This window comes from Hetaerina americana, unplaced genomic scaffold (assembly GCF_022747635.1).
Source record: "Hetaerina americana unplaced genomic scaffold, ioHetAmer1.1.p SCAF_121, whole genome shotgun sequence".
In the NCBI taxonomy this organism is placed as follows: Eukaryota; Metazoa; Arthropoda; class Insecta; order Odonata; family Calopterygidae; genus Hetaerina; species Hetaerina americana.
Genome location: NW_027286304.1, coordinates 520,194 through 540,846, shown reverse-complemented (window position 1 = coordinate 540,846; position 20,653 = coordinate 520,194). Strand labels below are relative to the sequence as shown.

Here is a 20,653-nt window from a genome sequence, read left to right as displayed (position 1 = left end):
GTCAGCCTAGGCATGTAACTTTGAGGGAAACATGTTTAACTAAGCTGTATCCATCGAAATAAACTAAATTTATTGATATCAGTCCTGTCTTTTTTTGATCACACATTCCATTTTTTTACACGAGATTAGTTTCAAATTCTTTGATCCATTTTTTTATAACAGAAATTAGCCAAGTGTAGCAAAAGTTGTTTAACAGTTGTGTATGTGAAATAACTAATTTAATATGCTATATCAACTAAATATGGCATATTTCTGAAACTATAAAAAAATGTTTGGGACATGTCTTCCAAAAACACAAAACAAAAAATATGAAAATTCAATATACAGGGTCGCACCCAAAAGTGGTAGGACTGATTTTCTCTGGTGCAAACGGAGCGGTGGAAGGGGGGGTCTGCCTGGCAGGATAAGGTAGAGGGGGCTTTTAGCAACAGACCGACATCAACCTCAGTTGCCTGTGGGCTGTCGTTGAGTGAGGACACCGTTTTTAGTGAAGCAAGTTTTTTGTCTGCGTCGAAAAACAAAATGAATCCAAATTTAGAGCAACGTTATTCCGTGAAGTTTTGTGCGAAACTCGGGAAGACGGCAACTGAGACCCTCGTTATGATCAAGCGGGCTCATGGGGACACTGCCTTAAGCCGTTCCACAGTATTTGAGTGGCACAAGTTGTTTAAAGAGGGTAGGGGGCTCGTTGAAGATGACCATTGCTCCGGACGGCCGTCGACGGCAAGAACCGACATGAATGTGGACAGAGTGAGGACACTGCTGAACACAGACAGACCGAAGCTTAACCAGTGAAGGAGAAATTGCAGACCAGTTGGGTCTGTCTGCATCTAACGCCCAACGCATTATTTCACAGGATTTGGCCATGGCGCGCTCGTTGTCAGACAGCTCCTGGCCAAATACGGCGTTGCCACGTTGCCGCACCCACCCTATTCTCCCAATCTGGCACTACCGGACTTCTTCTTCTTCCCCCTGATGAAAAGACAGCTCAAGGGACGACGTTTTGACTCGATAAAGGCCGTTCAAGAGGCTTCGACGAGGGTCATCAACGGCATCCCCAAAGAAAATTTCCAGCAGGCGTACAGGGAATGGGAGCAACGTTATACTAAGTGTGTAGCAGCTCAAAGAGCATACTTTGAAGATTATTAAGTCGATGTGAGTATATCGTCAATAAAATTCTTGTAAAAACAATCAGTCCTACCACTTTTGGGTGCGAACCTGTATCTGGAAAAATTCCAAAATTCACTTTTCCAAACACATCTCACACATATACTATTATATACAGAGACACACAAATTACTTTTGAAGAGACCTCGCATGAAGAATGCATATATATGGATGAACATACACACAAGGCATATTCATAAAATAAGGGTCGTTTGCTTATATTTAAACAATTGGTGCTTTAGCACACAGTTTCACTCCAGCAGTGGCATCTACTGATTCATTGAGAAGCTTTTGTTTTGTTTCAGAAGTTGTTTGCTTGTCCGTGCATTCAAACACAACAATGTCCGCAATGACAATCGTTCATTCCGCCAGCTGTGAATGTGCGTTGTTATGTCATACGATTCTCGTATTGCAAAAGGATTGATGGTCGCAAATGAAATTCAACGGAGTTATGGACCCTAGTGTATGGACCTACAGTTAGTCATGAGAGCAAAGGAAAGGTCAAGAGACAATGGTGCCGGTGATTTTAAAAATGGACGAACAAATGTCCATTTAAGAAGAGCATAGCGGCAGTTTGCCCACAGTATTCTGACCGATGAAATCGTTTCACAAGTGGAACAAAAACTACGATATGATCGCCAATTGACGATTAATAATGGCCTGGCTGGACAATTACCTCAATTCGGTCGCATTACTGTCTACAATATTTCTCATGGAAAACCTTGGATACCACAAATTGTGTGCAAGGCGGGTGTACCAAAAATGCTAAACCGACCACCACACAAAGGGTACAGAGAATGTCCAGTGGACAAGACAGTTTCTGTGCCCCCCCACCGTGTATAGTCCTGACCTTTGACCCAGCGACTACTTCCTCTTCTCCTTGCACTTGGCAAACAATGACTCTGTGGGCAACATTTTGAAACCACGAAGAGGAACTCAAGAACGAGGTTAATGTCAACTGGTTCAACCCTCTCAGACGGCGAGCTTCTATGCTCAAGAGGGGTTATAAGAAGCTGGGGCAGTGGTACAAAAAATGCTTAGAAGTGAACGGCGATATTATGTAAAAGAAGTGAAGTAGATTTCCTTACTAAAACCTTACTAAAAGTGCCAATAAAATTGTTTCATGAGTATATTTTTCCTGTTACCACACAGCCCTTACTTTATTAGCATTCCTCGTATATAAACAAAAGGGATAGGAACACATATTACAAGATGAACAATCACAAACATATAATAATTTTAGTTATAAACAGAAAGGATAGGCAGTTACCTTTTGTTGAAAGCAGCAGGAAGGATTTCGTTGCCTGTTCTGTTAACTGTTCTTCCTCAAACTCCAGAGTCTTGCTGCTCTGATTAATGGGATCATGTTGTCTTCTGATAGCCACTGAACTTGCATCTGACTCCTGGAATGCAGGTGTAAATCCATTTAAAACAATCATATATACGATGGTAGACTCACCTTTTTGGTAATCTTTACTGAGATAATTAGAGATATCACGATTAAATTTATTTTCTATGTGGATTATGCCTTATACACATAATATTGCAGATTACAGCTACCAATATACATTTTTTTAGCCTACAGAAGCCATAGTTTGAAGTAATATTACTAAATATATTGCTCATGAATGAAACTCATAATTACATCATCACTGTAAATGGAAAATTATTCAGGAAGAACTGAATATGTCAAAAGTGTCAGCATGCTTAGTTCCAAGTCATCCGATTCCTTTTCAGAATCAAACATGTTGCAAACTGCAGTATCATGACTCACAATTAAAGCAAGGTAACCTTGAAGTTGTGCAACATCTGGGCCTACAAATGCAGATCATTTTCCAGAAGCAAACATGGTGCAAAATGCAATATGAAACCACATTGGTAAAAGAGCTGTGGGGCCTTTGAATTAAGGCCACATCCACATTATTCAACCAATTGCACCCAAATAAACTCTTTCTTACTTCCTTAACTCAAAAAAACTTAGGTTAATCTGACAAAAATAATGTAATTCAACATTTCAGACAATGATTTTTGACCAAATCTGCTAAGTTCTACAATTACAAGTCTTTAAAAGGTCAAGACATCTATGGGAAAATGCATATAACTCCAGAAGTAAAATGTTTAGAGAAGTCTTCAGAATATGAAATAAAAATTAGAAGTCTATCTCAACAACTATCTTGGTAATGATTAATAGATTAGGATAGCCGTTCTTACATCTTACCTCCTCCTCATTAGATCCATCCATCTCTTGTTCACTGTCCTCAGAATCCTCATCAGCAATACTGGCAACTTCATTGTCCAACGCCTCATCTGGATCACTGCGTTCAATTTTTACAGAAGTCTACAGGGTGTAAAACATTCTCATTTAAAAATCTACTCTACATATGTATGTTCTGTTCAAATAAATAAAGGCAAGTCAAGCAAATCTTTCTTCAAACGAGCATTATTTAAATATTTATAGGTTCAATTATAATTAATACCTCTGGAGAACAAGTTGCAATTAAAAATGAAGCTGGATAGGAATCTAGAATATTCCTTCTGTCTGAGAACAACGAATTACCTTTCACACCATCAAATAGGTCTTAGTACGTACAATAGCCAAATGAAATGTAATGAAATAATTGACTTTGTAATTTCACACACTGTTTTAAAAAGCACACGACCTAGGTTTCGATGTTAAACATCGTTATCAGGTGGTCCTCAAAGAAGCACACTGGCTATATATACCTTCTGATCATAGGAGAGGGGGTTGGTCAGAGAGGGAGGGAGGTTGGAGGGGTCAAAAGGTCACAATGTATAGCTGGGAAGAAAAGAGAATTACATTTTTGACTTAGATGAGTGGTAGGTCTAGGAGTGGAGAGTGAGAAGGATACCTAAATTTCGTTGGCAAGATCATCTTTCATTAAATGTGCATTTTACAGTGGTCTATGCTTTAAGAACCTGATCTTTCCACAGACTTAAGACAACAAAGTCCCCAAAAACGAGAGGAATGGAGTGTATGAGTTGAAGTGCTCGGAATGTACCACAAAGTATATATTGGGCAAACAGGATGGAAATTTAAAGAAAGAAATAAAGAACACATTAAAAAATAAGAACATAAAACATCCTTCTTTGCAAAGCATCTCATCGAAATAAGACCACAAAAGTGACAGCTATACATTGTAACCTTATGACCCCTCCAAACTCCCTTCCACTCTGACCAACCTCTATTCCCTTGATCAGAAGGTATATATAGCCAGCGTACTTCTATGAGTACCATCTGATGATGAAGTTCAATGTCGAAACCTCGGTCCTGTTTTTGTTACAATAAAGTGTGTGGAATTACTAAGTCAATTATTTCATTACATTTCAATATTTTATGCAAATTCCATAAAGTTATGCCTGGGACAACAAATTTTACAATGGCTAACCTTAAGCTGTAATCCACACAGCCGCTGATATACATAAACATTGACTTGGATTTGACTTAAAGGGAACCTCGTTCATATCCCAAGAGTCAAGGCAAATGATTTTTACAATTCAAAAGTGTTGCATTGCAAGCAACATTCTTTGAAATGAGTTAAACTCTAAGACTTATGGCAATTAATAAAAGAGTACCGGTGAAATAATGAGTTAGATGATCAATTCTTTATCATTTCCATCCTATTCACAAGGAAAAGTCGGGAAATCATTTGAACAAAGAGATTTTGTGTATAAATATGGCATATTAATTGTTTATAGAGGCCATATTTAAATATTTCCATTGAAATCTGCCTCCAGAAGCTTCCTTCCAAAATACCACCGCAACATCTATTACAATGACCAGCAATTGTTTTGTTTGCAACTTACACTTGTGTATATTGTCATTAAAGGAAGGAAAAATAATAAACAAAACTAAATGATGGCAAAGGAAACATAGTATGAGGGAAGTTCAATAAGTACCCGTGTTCGACGAAAAAGGGTATTCCTGAGGGAAGTTTATGTTATCATCGTGTGCTGCCATCTATCAAACGACAGTGAAACAAATTTCAGACCAATTTAATATAGGTTAGTTTGGATTTGGCAGCCATTCGAGTGTAAAACGTGTTTTTCGAGATTTTCGCTTGAAGATGGAAAAATAGAGCAGTATCGTTCGGTAATTCTCTTTTTGTTTTGTTTTTGGATGAGAAGAAATAGCGAGAAGATGGAAGCACAGTTGGATGCTGTTAAATGGGGACACTTCACTTTGCCATCTATGACCACAGTTAGATATTGGTTCAACGAATTTAAACGTGGACGTGGATCTGTTTTTGATGAGGAGCGACCAGGACGCCAGAAGGCAGACGTGGTTATACCGAGAAAATCATTCCATAAATCCATGCCATGATTCTCGCTGATCGACGAACAAAAGTGTGCAAAGTAGCAGAGGCCGTGGGAGGTGTGTCGACCAGAACGGCAATTAATATTTTATTACATGATAAGTTGGCAAAATGAGAAAATTGTCGGCCCGATGGGTGCCGCGATTGCTCACGGTGGACAACAAGCTGATCCAGGAGTTGTCGCCGCCAAACTGCATGAACTACGTTATGAATTGCTGCCGCACCCCCCGTATTCCCCTGATCTGGCTCCCCGCGACTTTTTCTTATTCCCTACCATGAAGAAATGGCTTGGGGGAGTAAAAATTTAGCTCAAACGAAGAAGTTATCATGGAGACAGGGGTGTATTTTGGAGGGTTCGACAAATCCTATTTTTTGGAAGGGTTAAAAAAAAGCTGAAATGTTAAGAGAAGTGTATCTTTCCAAAAGGGGACAATGTTAAAAAATAAAGAAAATGTATTTGAAAAAATGATATCTTCATTTCTAACACGGGTTCCTATTGAACCACCCTCCTGTTATACTTAACCTAAACTTCAGGAAAAACATAAACCAAAAGTATTATGACCAAATGAAGCATTTTAACCATCAAAATTCCATCATATGTCCAATTTGAGCAATGATTACCTTGTGCCAACCTATGATTTCACATATTTATTCAGAATTGAATCAGGTATATGCTCAATCTTGTTTATTAACTTCTCGACCCTTCTCCCAAATAATAATTAGCATTTGACTTGCATGAAGTATCTGAATATTGAAGAAACTATACATTTTAAACTGGTTATTTCAAAAATATGACAATGCACTGATTGAATAGATTACCAAATTTATATGTTTAACACTCCAATAACAGATCCCAGGCTACTTTCACATCAATTTCCATCAAATGCAACAGTTAAGAGGGTGCAATTGTGAAAGAAACGCTCACCTCTGATTGACTGGACCCGTCAGCCTCCTGTCCATTGCCCTCAGAGTCTTCACTGTCATTGCCAGTCAAACTGGTGGTCTCATTGTCCGATGGCTCATCAAGGTCAATGCCTTCTTCAACTTTCACATGAATCTGCAGCGTGATGAAAAAAATATTGAGTGAATTCAAAAGAAAAGGATTTGGCATGAAATTTGAAAGAGAATCCTAAAGCATTCTTGGTCATACGTCAGAGAATTTCAGGGAAATAAGTCAACTCTTAATTCACTCAAAAATGATAAAGGCAAAAGAGCAACCAGCAATTACGAAAAGTCTAACTTTTTGAATTCCTTCTTTCCAAGCATCTTCACCAATGCCTCACCAAATGCCTTTAACCCTCTTAGTGCGGCGGGGATTCCAGGGGTACTAGTGAGAAGTGCAAAGGGTAATTTAAGAAAATGTATCACCTTAGGGAAAAAAAACCATTATGAAGTTATTTGTTTAGATATTCTTATGCAGTTTTTTTATTTTAAAATATAATATTGTAGTTAATAATGATGTAATACATTTACATCATCTGAAAAATAAATGTAATTATTACAGTATTATAAATTTGAATATTTTTTGAGCAATAATATTTCGATTTTTAGACAAAATACTAATATTATTTTTGAAATATTTTTCAATGAAACTATGATACTTAAATATAATAAGGAATCAAAAAGACATGTAGAAAATATTATAAATAAATAAAGAAAAACCAGTGAATTGCAAATTTTTTTGTCAGCCTCTGCATAGTTTGATTTTGTTGAAAAGGCTGATCTCACTGAGTCAAATTGGGACTCTTCGCCTTTCCTTGAGACTGCGGCAATGTGCTTACAATCTAAAGGCAGGAAAAACCAAGTTCCAACTCACAGAGAACTGCTGACAATGTAATCCAATGCACAGGGCGCAATTGATTGGATAGGATGGAGGGCAAGAGAAACCAAAATGATTACAAAGCAGTGCTCTCATTTCCATCGTCTCAACAAAGTCTGAATAAGCAGGTATATATCAACACCACGACACCACAACACATTCAAGAGATTACAGATGAAAACAGATTAGTAGCCTTTCAGTGGCTTTTCATAGTGGAAAGACCACTAAGAAAAAAAAACAAGTTGACAATTAGGCTGAGCTTCCCGACATGTACAAAACTGAACGAAAAATTATAGTAAGAATTATACTTTTTGAAAACCATTTAAAATTGATAATAAAAACTTAAAAAATTAATTACGTAATTCTATGGATTTCAACCTATCGATAGCACAAAAACCATAAATTATTAAAGGAAAAACCATAAGTTACAACAATTTAAACAATAGGCTACGCAAGAGCCGATATATCCGCCCGCCGCACTTTTTGCCAGGGATATGAAAGCCGATATATTGGCCCGCCGCGCTAAGAGGGTTAAAGGAAAATCAAATGAAATGTCATAGAAATGAATGCCCAAAAATAAAATCTCATAGAAATGAATACAATGTTTGTGGGAAAATATTTAGCATAATAAACCTCTGGGCATAATGAAATACCCACTTGTAAAATATTGAACCCTCGTCAGAAAGAACTCTCGAGTAAACATTCAAATGGTGAATGAATTAATATATATATATATATTTAAATGTAGAAAACATATTATTATTATTATAAGGTAATCTACCAGTTAAGGTATGTTTTTGGATGGACACAGCTACTAAATAAATATTTTGTGATTCCTAACAAAACACAAAATCCAGCGAAACTACTCTACATCAGGTCCCTCTTCATCTCTGAGCACTTTCTTCCTCACCTAACCAAGACATCCCTATCTTCTGTTCCTTCCCTTTCCTCCTTTGCCATTAACATTCTCCCCTCTATTACAATCTTCTTCAATATCCCAGTATTGCATATCAGTACCCCCTTCATCCATTCTTCATCTGCCTCCTCCTTAGTAATATCTCCCAACAAACCCCTCTCTTCGCCGCTCATCATACCAAGCACTTCCTCGTTTGTTTTCTTCTCTGTCCATTTCACCTTCTCCATTCTTCTCCACACCCACATATCTACAATAGCCTCCAATCTACGTCTATCCTTCTACTTCAATGACCACGTTTCCGCACCGTACATAGCTATGCTCCATATCAAAGTTTTCTAACGAGTCCTTTCTTAATATCCTTACTCAACGTCCCTCTCATCAACTCCCTCCTCCTTTTCTGAAAGCCTCTTTGCCTAGTGCAATTCTTCTCCTTACGTCCCTACTACTTTGACCGTGTTGGTCCAAAACACTACCGAGATACGAAAACTGTTCTACCTGCTCTAGTTTTTGCCCTCCTATCTTAATGTTTAGCTTAGCCTTTTTCTTTCTAGAAAATCGCATAACCTTTGTTTTATTAATACACAAAACATATTGATTTCCAGAAAATCTTGATTTACACTTTGATTTACTATAAATCCCCATTTCCTCAAAACATTGATTTTAAGGAAACATCGTTTCACCAGAAATATCAATTATATGGATAACTGCATTTACAGAAAAATCAATTTTTAGGATATCTATTTTTGATTTAATCCTACAAATACATTTTCTATACTTTATTTTTATCGATGGATACAAGGAAGTAAGAAGAAAAGATTTATGCTAACAGTTAGAGATAACTTTGGTGAGATAATAGTTGACACAGAAAAGATCCAAGAGAGATGGAAGGAATATAGAGAAGAACTGTATAGTAAAGAACTCAGACCAACAAAGTCAGACATAGAAGAGGAACATGACATAAAGGAAGATAGCTTAGGTCCAGGCATACTAGACAGTGAGATAGAAAGGGCATTAAGGGAGATGAAACTAAATAAGGCCGTTGGGGTGGATAACATTCCCTTAGGGGAACTACTGAAATGCTTAGGAAAATGTGGGAGGAAGAGCCTATTTGGACTGATTCGTAGTATTTATGAGGAAGGAATCTGGTCGGAAGGCTTTGTGAGATCAGTTTTAGTTCCTATTCTAAGGTAAAGGCTACATCATGTGAATACTACAGGACAATAAGTTTGATATCTCACGCAGCTAAAGTTGTTCTCAGGATCATAAACAAAAGGTTAGAGAGAGTAGGGCAAATGATTACTTAGGGGATGATCAGTTTATTGGTTTAGGATGGGGAGAGGTACACGTGATGCCATTGCAGTAATGAGATTATTAATCGAGAGAGGAATACAGAGTACAACCAGGAGGTATTTGCCTGTTTCGTAGATTTCGAAAAAGCGTTTGATAGAGTGAATTGAGAAAAACTAATGAGTATATTGCAGAAAATAGGAATAGATTGGAATAGGGAAAGGAGGCTAATCCGTAACCTGTACATGTCTCAGACTGCTCAGGTATGAGTGGGAAACGGGGAGTCAGGATGGGCAGTGTTAGGAAGGGGTGTAAGGCAGGGTTGCCCATTATCACCGTTGCTGTTCAACCTGTATGCAGAGGAAATGATTGAAGAGGCATTTTGGGAAGAACTAGAGGTAGGAATGAAAGTGGGCGGGAAATTTGTAAAATCAGTTAGGTTTCCTGATGACCAAGCTTTAGTTTGTCAGTCAGCCAAGGGGCTGCAAGCATTGCTGAGTGAATTGGAAATTCAGGGCGACAGGTATGGGATGAGAATCAATATTAATAAAACAAAGGTTAAGCAATTTTCTAGAAAGTAACACGCTAAGCAAAACATTAAATATTGGCAATATTTTCCAGAAAATAAAATTTATTAATGTGACTGGTTTTTAATGTTTGACGTCATCGTCAAGTAACAGTCATCACTAATCAATCAGCTAATTTTTAATTTCTAATCAATTATGACATTCCACCATATAACAACTGAAATGTCTCTTTACACCATTTTATGTAACCTCTTGATTTAGCATAATCCAAAATTTTACCAAAATACTTGATTTCATGCAGTAATCTCAAATGAACGGAAGATATTATCTCACACTCATATCCAAACTTTAAAATAAACCCTTTAATATTTACCACAATTGTAAAAGTAAGTATCAATCATTGGCATTAGTTGACAAAAGGCAATAGCAACAACATATTATTAGTTACAGTTATATATTAATAGTTAAATAACATAAAAAGTGATCATTTTGACCTCTAAGTAAGTATCCATCATAGATATTAATAGAAAAAAGGCCACAGGAACAACATATTCTAAGTTACAGGATAAAAAAAACTTAAAATATGACTATTTTGACCCCTGCTGACCTACCTCATCAACTTCCTGATGACCAACAGACTGCAAAGATCTCTCAATTTGTAAACTGAAGCCTTCATCCTCTATGTTCACTGGAATCTGCAATGCAAATGATTTCGATTGCAAAAAATCTATCAGGACCTCTAGTATATCGATAAGGCACAAAAAAGGTTGAACAATAGATCCATTAAGGACAGTTAAAACAAGAAAAAATCAGTATTTAAACAAAACAAGAAGATGGCAAAGGAAACATAGTATGAGGGCAGTTCAAAAATTGCCCGTGTTTGACGACCAAAGGGCGTTTTCCTAAGGGAAGTTTATGCTATCATCGTGTGCTGCCATCTATCAAACGATGGTGAAACAAATTTCAGACTGATTCAATGGTTAGTTTGGATTTGGCAGACATTTGAGTGTAAGACGTGTTTTTTGTGATTTTCTCTAAGATGGAAAAAGAGAGCAGTATCGTTTGGTAATTCACTTTTTATGTTTTTGGATGGGAAGAAATGCGAGGGGATAAAAGCAAAGTTGGATGCTGTTGGATGGGAACACTTCACTTCACGCCATCTATGACCAAAGTTAGATATTGGTTCAACGAATTTAAACGTGGGTGAACATCTGTTTTTGATGAGGAGCGACCAGAACGCCCGGCAGACGTGGTTATACCGAGGAAATCATTCAATAAGTCCATGCCATGATTCTTGCTGATCGACAAACGAAAGTGCACGAAGTAGCAGAGGCCGTGGGAGGTCTAAATGAGAAAATTGTTGGCCTGATGGGTGTTGCAATTGCTCACGGTAGACAACAAGCTGATCCGGCTGTCAACCTAGCCAAACAGCATGAACTACATTATGAATTGCTGCCGCACCCCCCGTATTCCCCCGATCTGGTTGCCTGTGACTTTTTCTTATTCCTTAACATGAAGAAATGGCTCATGGGAAGAAAATTCAGCTCAAACAAGGAAGTTATTGCCGAGACAGTCGTATTTTGGAGAGTTTGACAAATCCTATTTTTTGGAGGGGTTTAAAAAATGGATGGAACGTTGGGAGAAGTGTATCTTTCTAAAAAGGGGACTATGTTGAAAAATAATGAAAATATGTTTTTGAAAAGATGGCTTCTTCATTTCTAACACGGGTACTTATTGAACCGCCCTCGTATATTCTCAGTATTAGCGTTGATATTGGCCTATGTTTAACTGAACACTGGTTAAGCGTAATTTTACCTGGAGAATTGAATCAAAGAGCAAACATGGACATGTAACAAGAGGTATTAACCGCAATGGGTAATGGTAAAAAAATGAAAACTATGAAAACAAGCAAAACGAATGGAATAAACATTTATAAATAATTAGAAATTCTTTTAAGCACATCTACATTTAATAAGCGAGGTACGACATGTTCAAAAAAAACTCTAGGTGCATTAAACCTTGATTAAAAATGGCAAAGCCTTGAGTTAAACACTTACAATTAACCCTTGATTAAGCTGCAGCTTGAGGAATTCTATTTTGGAATTAATACACATCTTCTTAAAGTACTTGAACTCCATCAATTTCTTCATGCAGGCATCACAGATATTTGATGGCAGGCCATCCGTCTTCGAGATCTGTAAATGATTAAAAACAAACTCATTGAAAACCCACAACCTCGTTTGAAGGTAAGTTGTTAAAAATTTGGGTTAGCTTTGAAAAACATTACGTTTTTAGGTAAACTCTAAAATGACCTTCAGAAGGGCGAAGAGAGGGCAATGTTACTTCCATATGCCAAGTTGTGGCAGGTGGAAGTAAAATTCTCCTTAAAGTAGAGCATCCCAAGAGTTATATCCATTAGGGTATGCTGTAAACTATTTTCCGACATGCTAGTCAACTATGCAAACAAAATGACCTCCAGAAGGGGGAAGAGAGGGCAATGTTACTTCCATATGCCAAGTTGTGGCAGGTGGAAGTAAAATTCTCCTTAAAGTAGAGCATCCCAAGAGTTATATCCATTAGGGTATGCTGTAAACTATTTTCCGACATGCTAGTCAACTATGCAAACAAAATGACCTCCAGAAGGGGGAAGAGAGGGCAATGTTACTTCCATATGCCAAGTGGTGGCAGGTGGAGGTAACATGCTCCTTAAAGTAGAGCGATTCAAGAGTTATATTCCTGAGTGTAGGCTGTTAACTAATGCAAACACATGCTTGTACACTATACAAAAAAAATTACCTTCAGATGTGGGAGGAGAGGGCAATGTTACTTCCATATGCCAAGTTGTGGCAGGTGGAAGTAACATTCTCCTTAAAGTAGAGCAATTCAAGAGTTATATCCATTAGGGTATGCTGTAAACTAATGCACACATACTTGTACACTATGCAAACAAAATGACCTTCAGATGGGGGAGGGTATGCTGTAAACTAATGCACAGATACTTGTACACTATACAAACAAAATGACCTTCTGAAACACTCCTGGTCTGGTGGCATGTGGAAGTAACATTTCCCCATCAACACGCATTTGCAGGTTTGAGCTCGTTTCATTATTCATCCAGTGTAGTATTTTGTAGAAGCGGATGAAGTATGGAGACGTGTCCTGGTAATACAAACAAAATGACCTTCAGAAGAAATCCTGGTCTGGTGGCAAGTGGAAGTAGCATTCCCCCAACTCAGCACGCATGCTTAGGTTTGAGGTCATTACATTATTCTTTGAGTGTAGTATTTTGAGAAGCGGATGAAGTATGGAGACGTGTTCTATTGTTGCGTGCTATATATGTCAACAATTGCGAGTTTAAACAGCGTGACTATTATAAAAGTGACTCCTACTGAGATTATAAACGTCGTTTAAAGTCTGTTTATTATGTAGTGACGATGCTATTCATAGGTCTAATCTGTCAATCTGATGGGTAGTAAAATTTCGTGGTTACGAGCCTGAGAAAAGCCAAAATTGTTGATGAAACACAAAGCGGACCTCCAATCGGTAACACAGACGATAAACATCGCAAACTCGTCAGAAGATTTGATTCAAAATGACCAATGACTCACTCAAAAGTGTATCGCAAACCATATTGGAGTTGAGTTTGTCGTGTGAAAGGTGTCCGCCTGGTGATAATAATCTTGAAACATTTCTACCAACCCTCAACCACACACAATTCATACGTAACTGGAATCTGAGGCTATTTCGAAACCATTAAGACATTTGAACCTATTCCAAAACACCATCCTTCTTATTCCCACTCTGATCTTGAGTTACCTGTAGCTATTTTTATGTTTTTCCTTGTCAACTCAAAGAGACACCTCTTAAAGGGTAATAATCATTACACTTCGGACAATGATGAGGTAATCTACCGGTTAAGGGAGGTTTAAATTAATTAATTCCCTATTAATCCATTGTAGTATTTTGAGAAGCGGATGAAGTATGGAGACATGTTCTAGTGTTTTGTGCTATATATGTCAACAATTGCGAGTTTAAACAGCGTGACTATTAAAAAGTAACTCCTACTGAGATTCAATCGTTGTTTTATAAGGTTGTTTATTATGTAGTGACGATGCTATTCATAGGTCAATCTGATATGGGTGGTAGAATTTAGTGGTTGCGAGCCTGGGAAAAGTCAAAAATTGTTGGTTGAAACATGAGCAGGGGACGTCCAAGATCACTGACCCACAGACGATACATAAACATCAAAGCCAAATCGTCTTTCTGAAGATTTGATTCAAAAATGATCAAAGGCAAATCACTTATCAAAAGTGAATATATATCGCATATCACACCATATTGGAGTTGAGTTTGTCATGTTTTAAAATGGCAGTAGCCCGGCCAGGCAATAATTATCTTGCAAATATGACAATACAATGCTCGTTGCTATACACACAATTCGCACGGGCAATTGGAATTTGAGGCTATTGCAAAATTATTAAGAAATTTGAAACCGATTCCAAAACACCCTCTTTTCTTATTCCCAATACGATCTTAAAATGCCTTCTGCGATTATTATTACGTTATTCCTTTTCAACTCAAAGAGAGACACCTCTCAAAGGGTAATAATCATTACATCTCGGACGATAATTAGGTAAAGACGATGCTGTTGATAAGTCAATTGAATTCGAGTAAAGTCAGAAGAGTTTGTCAGTGACGGAATATATATGAAAGTTGTTACATGTTGGGAGAAATCTGAGTTAGCCTTAATGTTGGGACTATGTTGGAAAGTAAACATGTCATTTTGAAACATAAGAATTGTACTCGAATGTAATTCTTGCTGGTTTGTTTTTGCTTATGGTCTATACAAGCATGTATGCCTTACTTTTCAGTCTACCCTCATGTATATGTGAATCTGCAAACTAAGGTAAAACTACACAGAAACCATTAAACATTTCCAGGATATTACTAACAGATTAAATAATTACACTTCTATCATCGTGTAACTTGGGAATAAAGATGAAAACATATCATCTTCAAGTTATTTCCCAACTATATATATATATATATATATATATATATATATATATATATATATATATATATATATATATATATATATATACATATATATATATATGTATATATATATATATATATATATATATACATTCATATATATATATATATATATATATATATATATATATATATATATATATATATATATTCATATACATTCATATATATATATATATATATTCATATACATTCATATATATATATTCATATACATTCATATATATATATATATATATATATATATATATATATATATATATATATATATAACACAAATAGAAAAGAATAGACACATTTAAAAGAACACTAACACGGTAAATTGTTCGAGCTTTCGGCCCTCTCAGAGGCCTTCTTCAGGAGAGACTGAAAATATGCTATTGCAGAGGAGAGGGGAAAGAGCTATGGGCGTGGAGGGGAGGTTGGAGGGAATGCTGGGAGGGAAATTAAATATGGCGGTTTAGGGTGGGAATTTTAAAGGAACGGAAGGATAGTATGTAGGCGGATTCACGAGTTCTCACCTCTATGTTGGTGGCTGAATCAGGTAGGGATTCTAGGATGCTTAGAGCAAAAGGCTGGTCGAATGAAAGGTTGTGGGAATTGGCGTGTGAAGGGATAGGAAGAGAAGAGAGTGGGGTAGAATTGCAGGAGTACCGGTGATTATTCATTCGGATGGATAAGGGGGTAATGCATTCACCTATGTAAAAGGAAGTGCAATGCTTGCATGATAAAAGGTAAATAATATTTTTTGAGAGGCAATTAGCGTGGGAACGAGGTGAGGGGGCTATGAGGGGATGTAGGGAGAGGGGAGTAGGCATAATAAGAGGACAGGTTTTACATCGGGGGCGGTTGCAAGTGATATATATATATAGCAAGCAATATAGATATATATATATATATATATATATATATATATATATATATATATATATATATATATATATATATATATATATATATATATATATATACAGGAAAATGTTGTCAAAGATTAAGAAAATAACCTCAATATTGAGTGAGACAGAAGGTTTGAGTACAATGCTTTTGATTTTAGATTGGCAAGTGATCTTTTTGAAATGACTGTATTACCCTATTTTCCCATGGATAACACACCCGTTAGCCCCAAGAAAATGTTCAGATGATCGAAAAAATGACAATGTGCCTTATGTCATGAAAATTGAAATAATCAAAACATTGACGTACCAATTTCCGCACTAATTTAATTACGGGTGTCGCAAAAATAAATTAGTCTGGAAGCATGCCTTACTAATTGCATTCTATTTTATACAGATGTGTTACTGATACAGTTATTTCATCTCATAAATCCATGAGAAAAAGAAGAAACATATATAATTTCTATACTTCATTTATTCTAATACGTAGTACTTCTTATTTCTAATACATAGTACTTCACTTAAACGTAGAGTATATCGTATTATATACACGCACGTATAAATACAGGTATACGAAAGGATAAAATTCCTGGCAGCCTCGCGTTTATCCTTTTTCTTTCGCGAAATTGATGAATTTTATCTGAAACATCTCTGCATACCATTTTATTCTCACAATATTTATCTTCATGGGTAATTTTCTTGAGAAAATTCTGAATTACGAATAACTTAACTCAATTCAGGATTGAAACAATCGCCATGTTGGCGGCACTCCCTACACTAGAACAGCTGAGCGCCGATATTAACAAAGCGAAGTAAAGCAGACGAAACAAGAAAATTCTATTTCATTCATTCTCTTATTTGTTTTATATTTGATTTGCTGTAAGTTAATTTACGTAGAATATGAAAGGACACACAACCCTATGTCTCGTTTCGACCTACGAATCATAGCGAAAATGTAATAAGACAACATATTGTGTTGGCTTGTAAATATTGTTTATTTTCTCATTCTCATGTTGTTTGCAGTCAATTTCAATCACCTGGCTCTAATATTGTGTATTATTACGGCAGAAATAGCCACAAGCAATTATGATTCCATGTATTCATTGGTTGTTACCATCTATTATTATTAGTATTTTTAGGCGCAAATATATGGATACATACATGCGCGGGATGTATACACGTTCAAAATAACTATAAATCCCTGAGCGCGCGTGGTATCTATACAAATTCATGATAGCTACAAATTTCTGGGTGCGCGTTATACATTAGGTGCGCGTTATCTATAGGAAAATACGGTGCCTGTGAGACAAGCGACAAGACAATGTTGCTGATTAATGCACTTACATAACAAGTACGATCTTATTTTCCTCCATCAATTATTGAAACTACTGTAAACTACAGTAATTTTTCGAAATCAAAACGTTCAATGGGTAAACAACAGATTTTAATTAGATTCGTAAGAATTTTCCACACACTAAAACTTATCATACGTAATCACACTCAACCACATGTATTATTTTTAATTAATCCATTCGCATCAAGCACAATAATATACTAAGCACAATTTAATCATACCTTAAAACTCAATACATTAAACTAGGGTATACTGCATGAAAGGGCATATATTATAATACATATATAAAAAAATAACACGAAAATCACCTCAAATTAAAAACCGAGACACATATCTCACATAACCCAACTGTTTGGAAAATAATAGGCACTATATACATGAAAAATGAAAGAAAATCGAGCAAAGTGCAAACTTCAAGGAAAAGAGAACTCGTGTTTACATTCCGAAACATTTCAATACACAAACACGTAACATTGTAAAGTTGGCACAAAAGAATTACATAACCCCCAGGATGTTCCAAAATGTTAATAATAATAATAGATTAATTTCGAACTGTCATCACATATCTCATGACTGCTGATGATATTCATAGCCACAGAAATATTTAATGGATATCTTAATGATTACCCATTAATATTTCATCGTTTTACGAGATATCTACACAGGTCATGAATTAATATTAAAATTTTAAAAGGTCAATTCCAAGTAGACTATGATAACAGAACGTAGTTAAATTATGCACTGTGTTCCTTGATATAAGAAAAAAAAGTATTTTTCTGGTCAACCTTCCCTACTATGCTCACAAATAGTTGTTACATAACCGTAATGATGTTTTTCACAGTTGGCTTGGCTTCCATCAGGGCTACGACACTATTTACGTATTTAGAGGCAATTTTCCCGTAGTAGGAGGTTATTCTATGATTGACACTGACGTAATCCATATACTAATTGTAACTAACACAATAAATCGCAGGTAGGAATATAACTACGGGGAGAATATTGAGAAATTAAGATGCTTATCTCCGAGGTAACTTAGGGACAATGGAAATGTCAATTGACAGGACAATTTTACTTCGAGATTAATCAACTAGAAATAAATAATTAATAAATTACTGTGCACATAATTCACACTTGCGAAAGGTGAAAACAATCCCTTCAAAGTCATCTGCGATCTTAAGGAGGCGAAAATGAATTCAATTTTACGAAAAACGTAAGAATAGTGTGTTGTAAACAAATACCTATCCCACACAAGTTCAAATGGGCTGGCAGGGTCAAAATAAATTAACAAACAGAATGACTAAATGACATTCCAGTATGTCGTACTGAAACACGAACAAAATCATTTCAGGGACATTAATACACTGTTAAACTTCGATTCAAAGGACTTCAACTTCTTGTTCGGGAAGTTACTGCAATCTAGTACGTTTAGTTTGGTATCAAAAACATTTTTCCGTTTCATTGATTATACACTTTAAATTGAGTACAGCGTGACTATCAAGTAAATTCATATGAAGCTATGCCGTGCTAACAAAATGAAATCGACAGAAGCAATGGTGAATACTACACAATATGAAGTAATGTCACACGTTAACGGTTCCATAATCATTGTCAACAGTAAAAATTACGCCAAAGATATGAAAAGTACAAAAGTTACCTCAATTCCCAAGAGCTCCTTAATCACCTTCCAGACAATAAACCCATTTGTCCCGTCTGGGTCGAATATGTTGATATTCCACGTACCAGTTTGTAAACATAGCCTGCAGAGTGGGGAACTTTCCACTATTAACATTTTGTCCAGTTGCCCGGCTTCTTTTATAATATACTACGAGTATAAAGAAAAGTTACGGCTTTTAGTTCACCAACTGTAACCTTTCCTAATTGCTGCGCGAACGTGAAACTGAAGAAACGGAACTTAAATCACACATATGTATATAACTCCATTGGAAAGGACTTTCATGCAACGGTTACATGAGTTTACCAATGTCAATATTTGATAATATAGTGTGCATTTGCAATTCAATTAAGACGGTACCGCTACATAAGTACCACTTAAATCCTTCGTCTACGATCATAAGTTCACCTTACTACCAAATAACCATTACTTCATCACAAATTCTTTCGCGGCAGATTTGGGTGGCGTGGCTGACACACTTCCAAAGTTAATCTATTGTAGGAAAATGGCGGTTCATTCGTGTCTGCGTAAATTTTGTACAGTCAACATATGTGATATTTTATAGCTTAAATAGAGGTCATATTTAATGTAGTTGCTTCGAAGTTACTAATGTCGTATGTACCTTGAGTACAGATTAGTAATCTCTTACAAGATTTGTTTTAAACTAAAAAAACTCATTGATCATTCGAAAAACTCATTGATCATAGAAATCGGAAAAAACAAGTACGAAGAATGTTTAATTTAATAAAAATGATAATACTTTGAATGGTAATAACTGGGAATAAACTGAAATAATGCCTTACTGGCAACATCAACTCTGTTATTATTATTATTAATTTGATATTAGAAACTAGTGAACATCCGTATGTCTTGTTTAATGAGTAATATTTCAAGAACTTTGGGAGAATCACCGCGAGTTTTTTTAATAAAACCCTGGAAAATGTGTGTGTGTGTATATATATATATATATATATATATATATATATATATATATATATATATATATAGCCAAGAATATATATATATATATGTATATATCCATATATATATATACCAATGTATACATACATATATATAAACATATATACGTGTGTATATATACCTTAATGTATATATTTGTGTATATATAGGTATATATATTGGTATATATATAAATGTGTGTGTGTTTATATATATATATATACGATGATACGATGTGATTTTTCGGGCACAGGGAAAGGATCTGGCCACCCTTAATTCCCTGATGTGTGATTTTTCACCTGCCGTAAATAGGACCTCGTACTGGGTGAACTCTACCATCACCCACACCAAACCGACCTTTGGGTTGATTACTGTGTGAATGGTTCTTTATATATATATATATATATATATATATATATATATATATATATATATATATATATATAGACATGTGTATATATATATAATATTTTATATACCACATATATATGAATATATATGTACATATATGTTTATATCTATATACATACACATAAATATATAAAAATATTTTATCCTTCAATCGTAGCCTAATCCTTAAATAAACCCTAACTCATAAACCCTAACATAAACCCTCTTCTACACCTAATGTTATGATAAATGTGTTAAGATACGACAGTATCCTTT

At 35.7% G+C, this 20,653-nt stretch overlaps 1 protein-coding gene across 1 annotated transcript in view; it reads right to left on the bottom strand.

Moving 5' to 3' along the window:
- LOC139685937 (dentin sialophosphoprotein-like) overlaps positions 1 to 19,419 on the bottom strand; it is a 46,653-nt gene extending 27,234 nt beyond the window's left edge. Inside the window, exons 1-6 of the mRNA XM_071583074.1 lie at positions 19,010 to 19,419; positions 12,108 to 12,245; positions 10,662 to 10,745; positions 6,427 to 6,558; positions 3,386 to 3,505; positions 2,438 to 2,570 (exon numbers count right to left, since the gene is read on the bottom strand). Coding sequence (XP_071439175.1) covers positions 2,438 to 2,570; positions 3,386 to 3,505; positions 6,427 to 6,558; positions 10,662 to 10,745; positions 12,108 to 12,245; positions 19,010 to 19,144 — 742 coding nt within the window. The 5' untranslated portion in view covers positions 19,145 to 19,419. The remainder of the gene's footprint in view (positions 1 to 2,437; positions 2,571 to 3,385; positions 3,506 to 6,426; positions 6,559 to 10,661; positions 10,746 to 12,107; positions 12,246 to 19,009) is intronic.
- Positions 19,420 to 20,653: the final 1,234 nt, after the last annotated feature.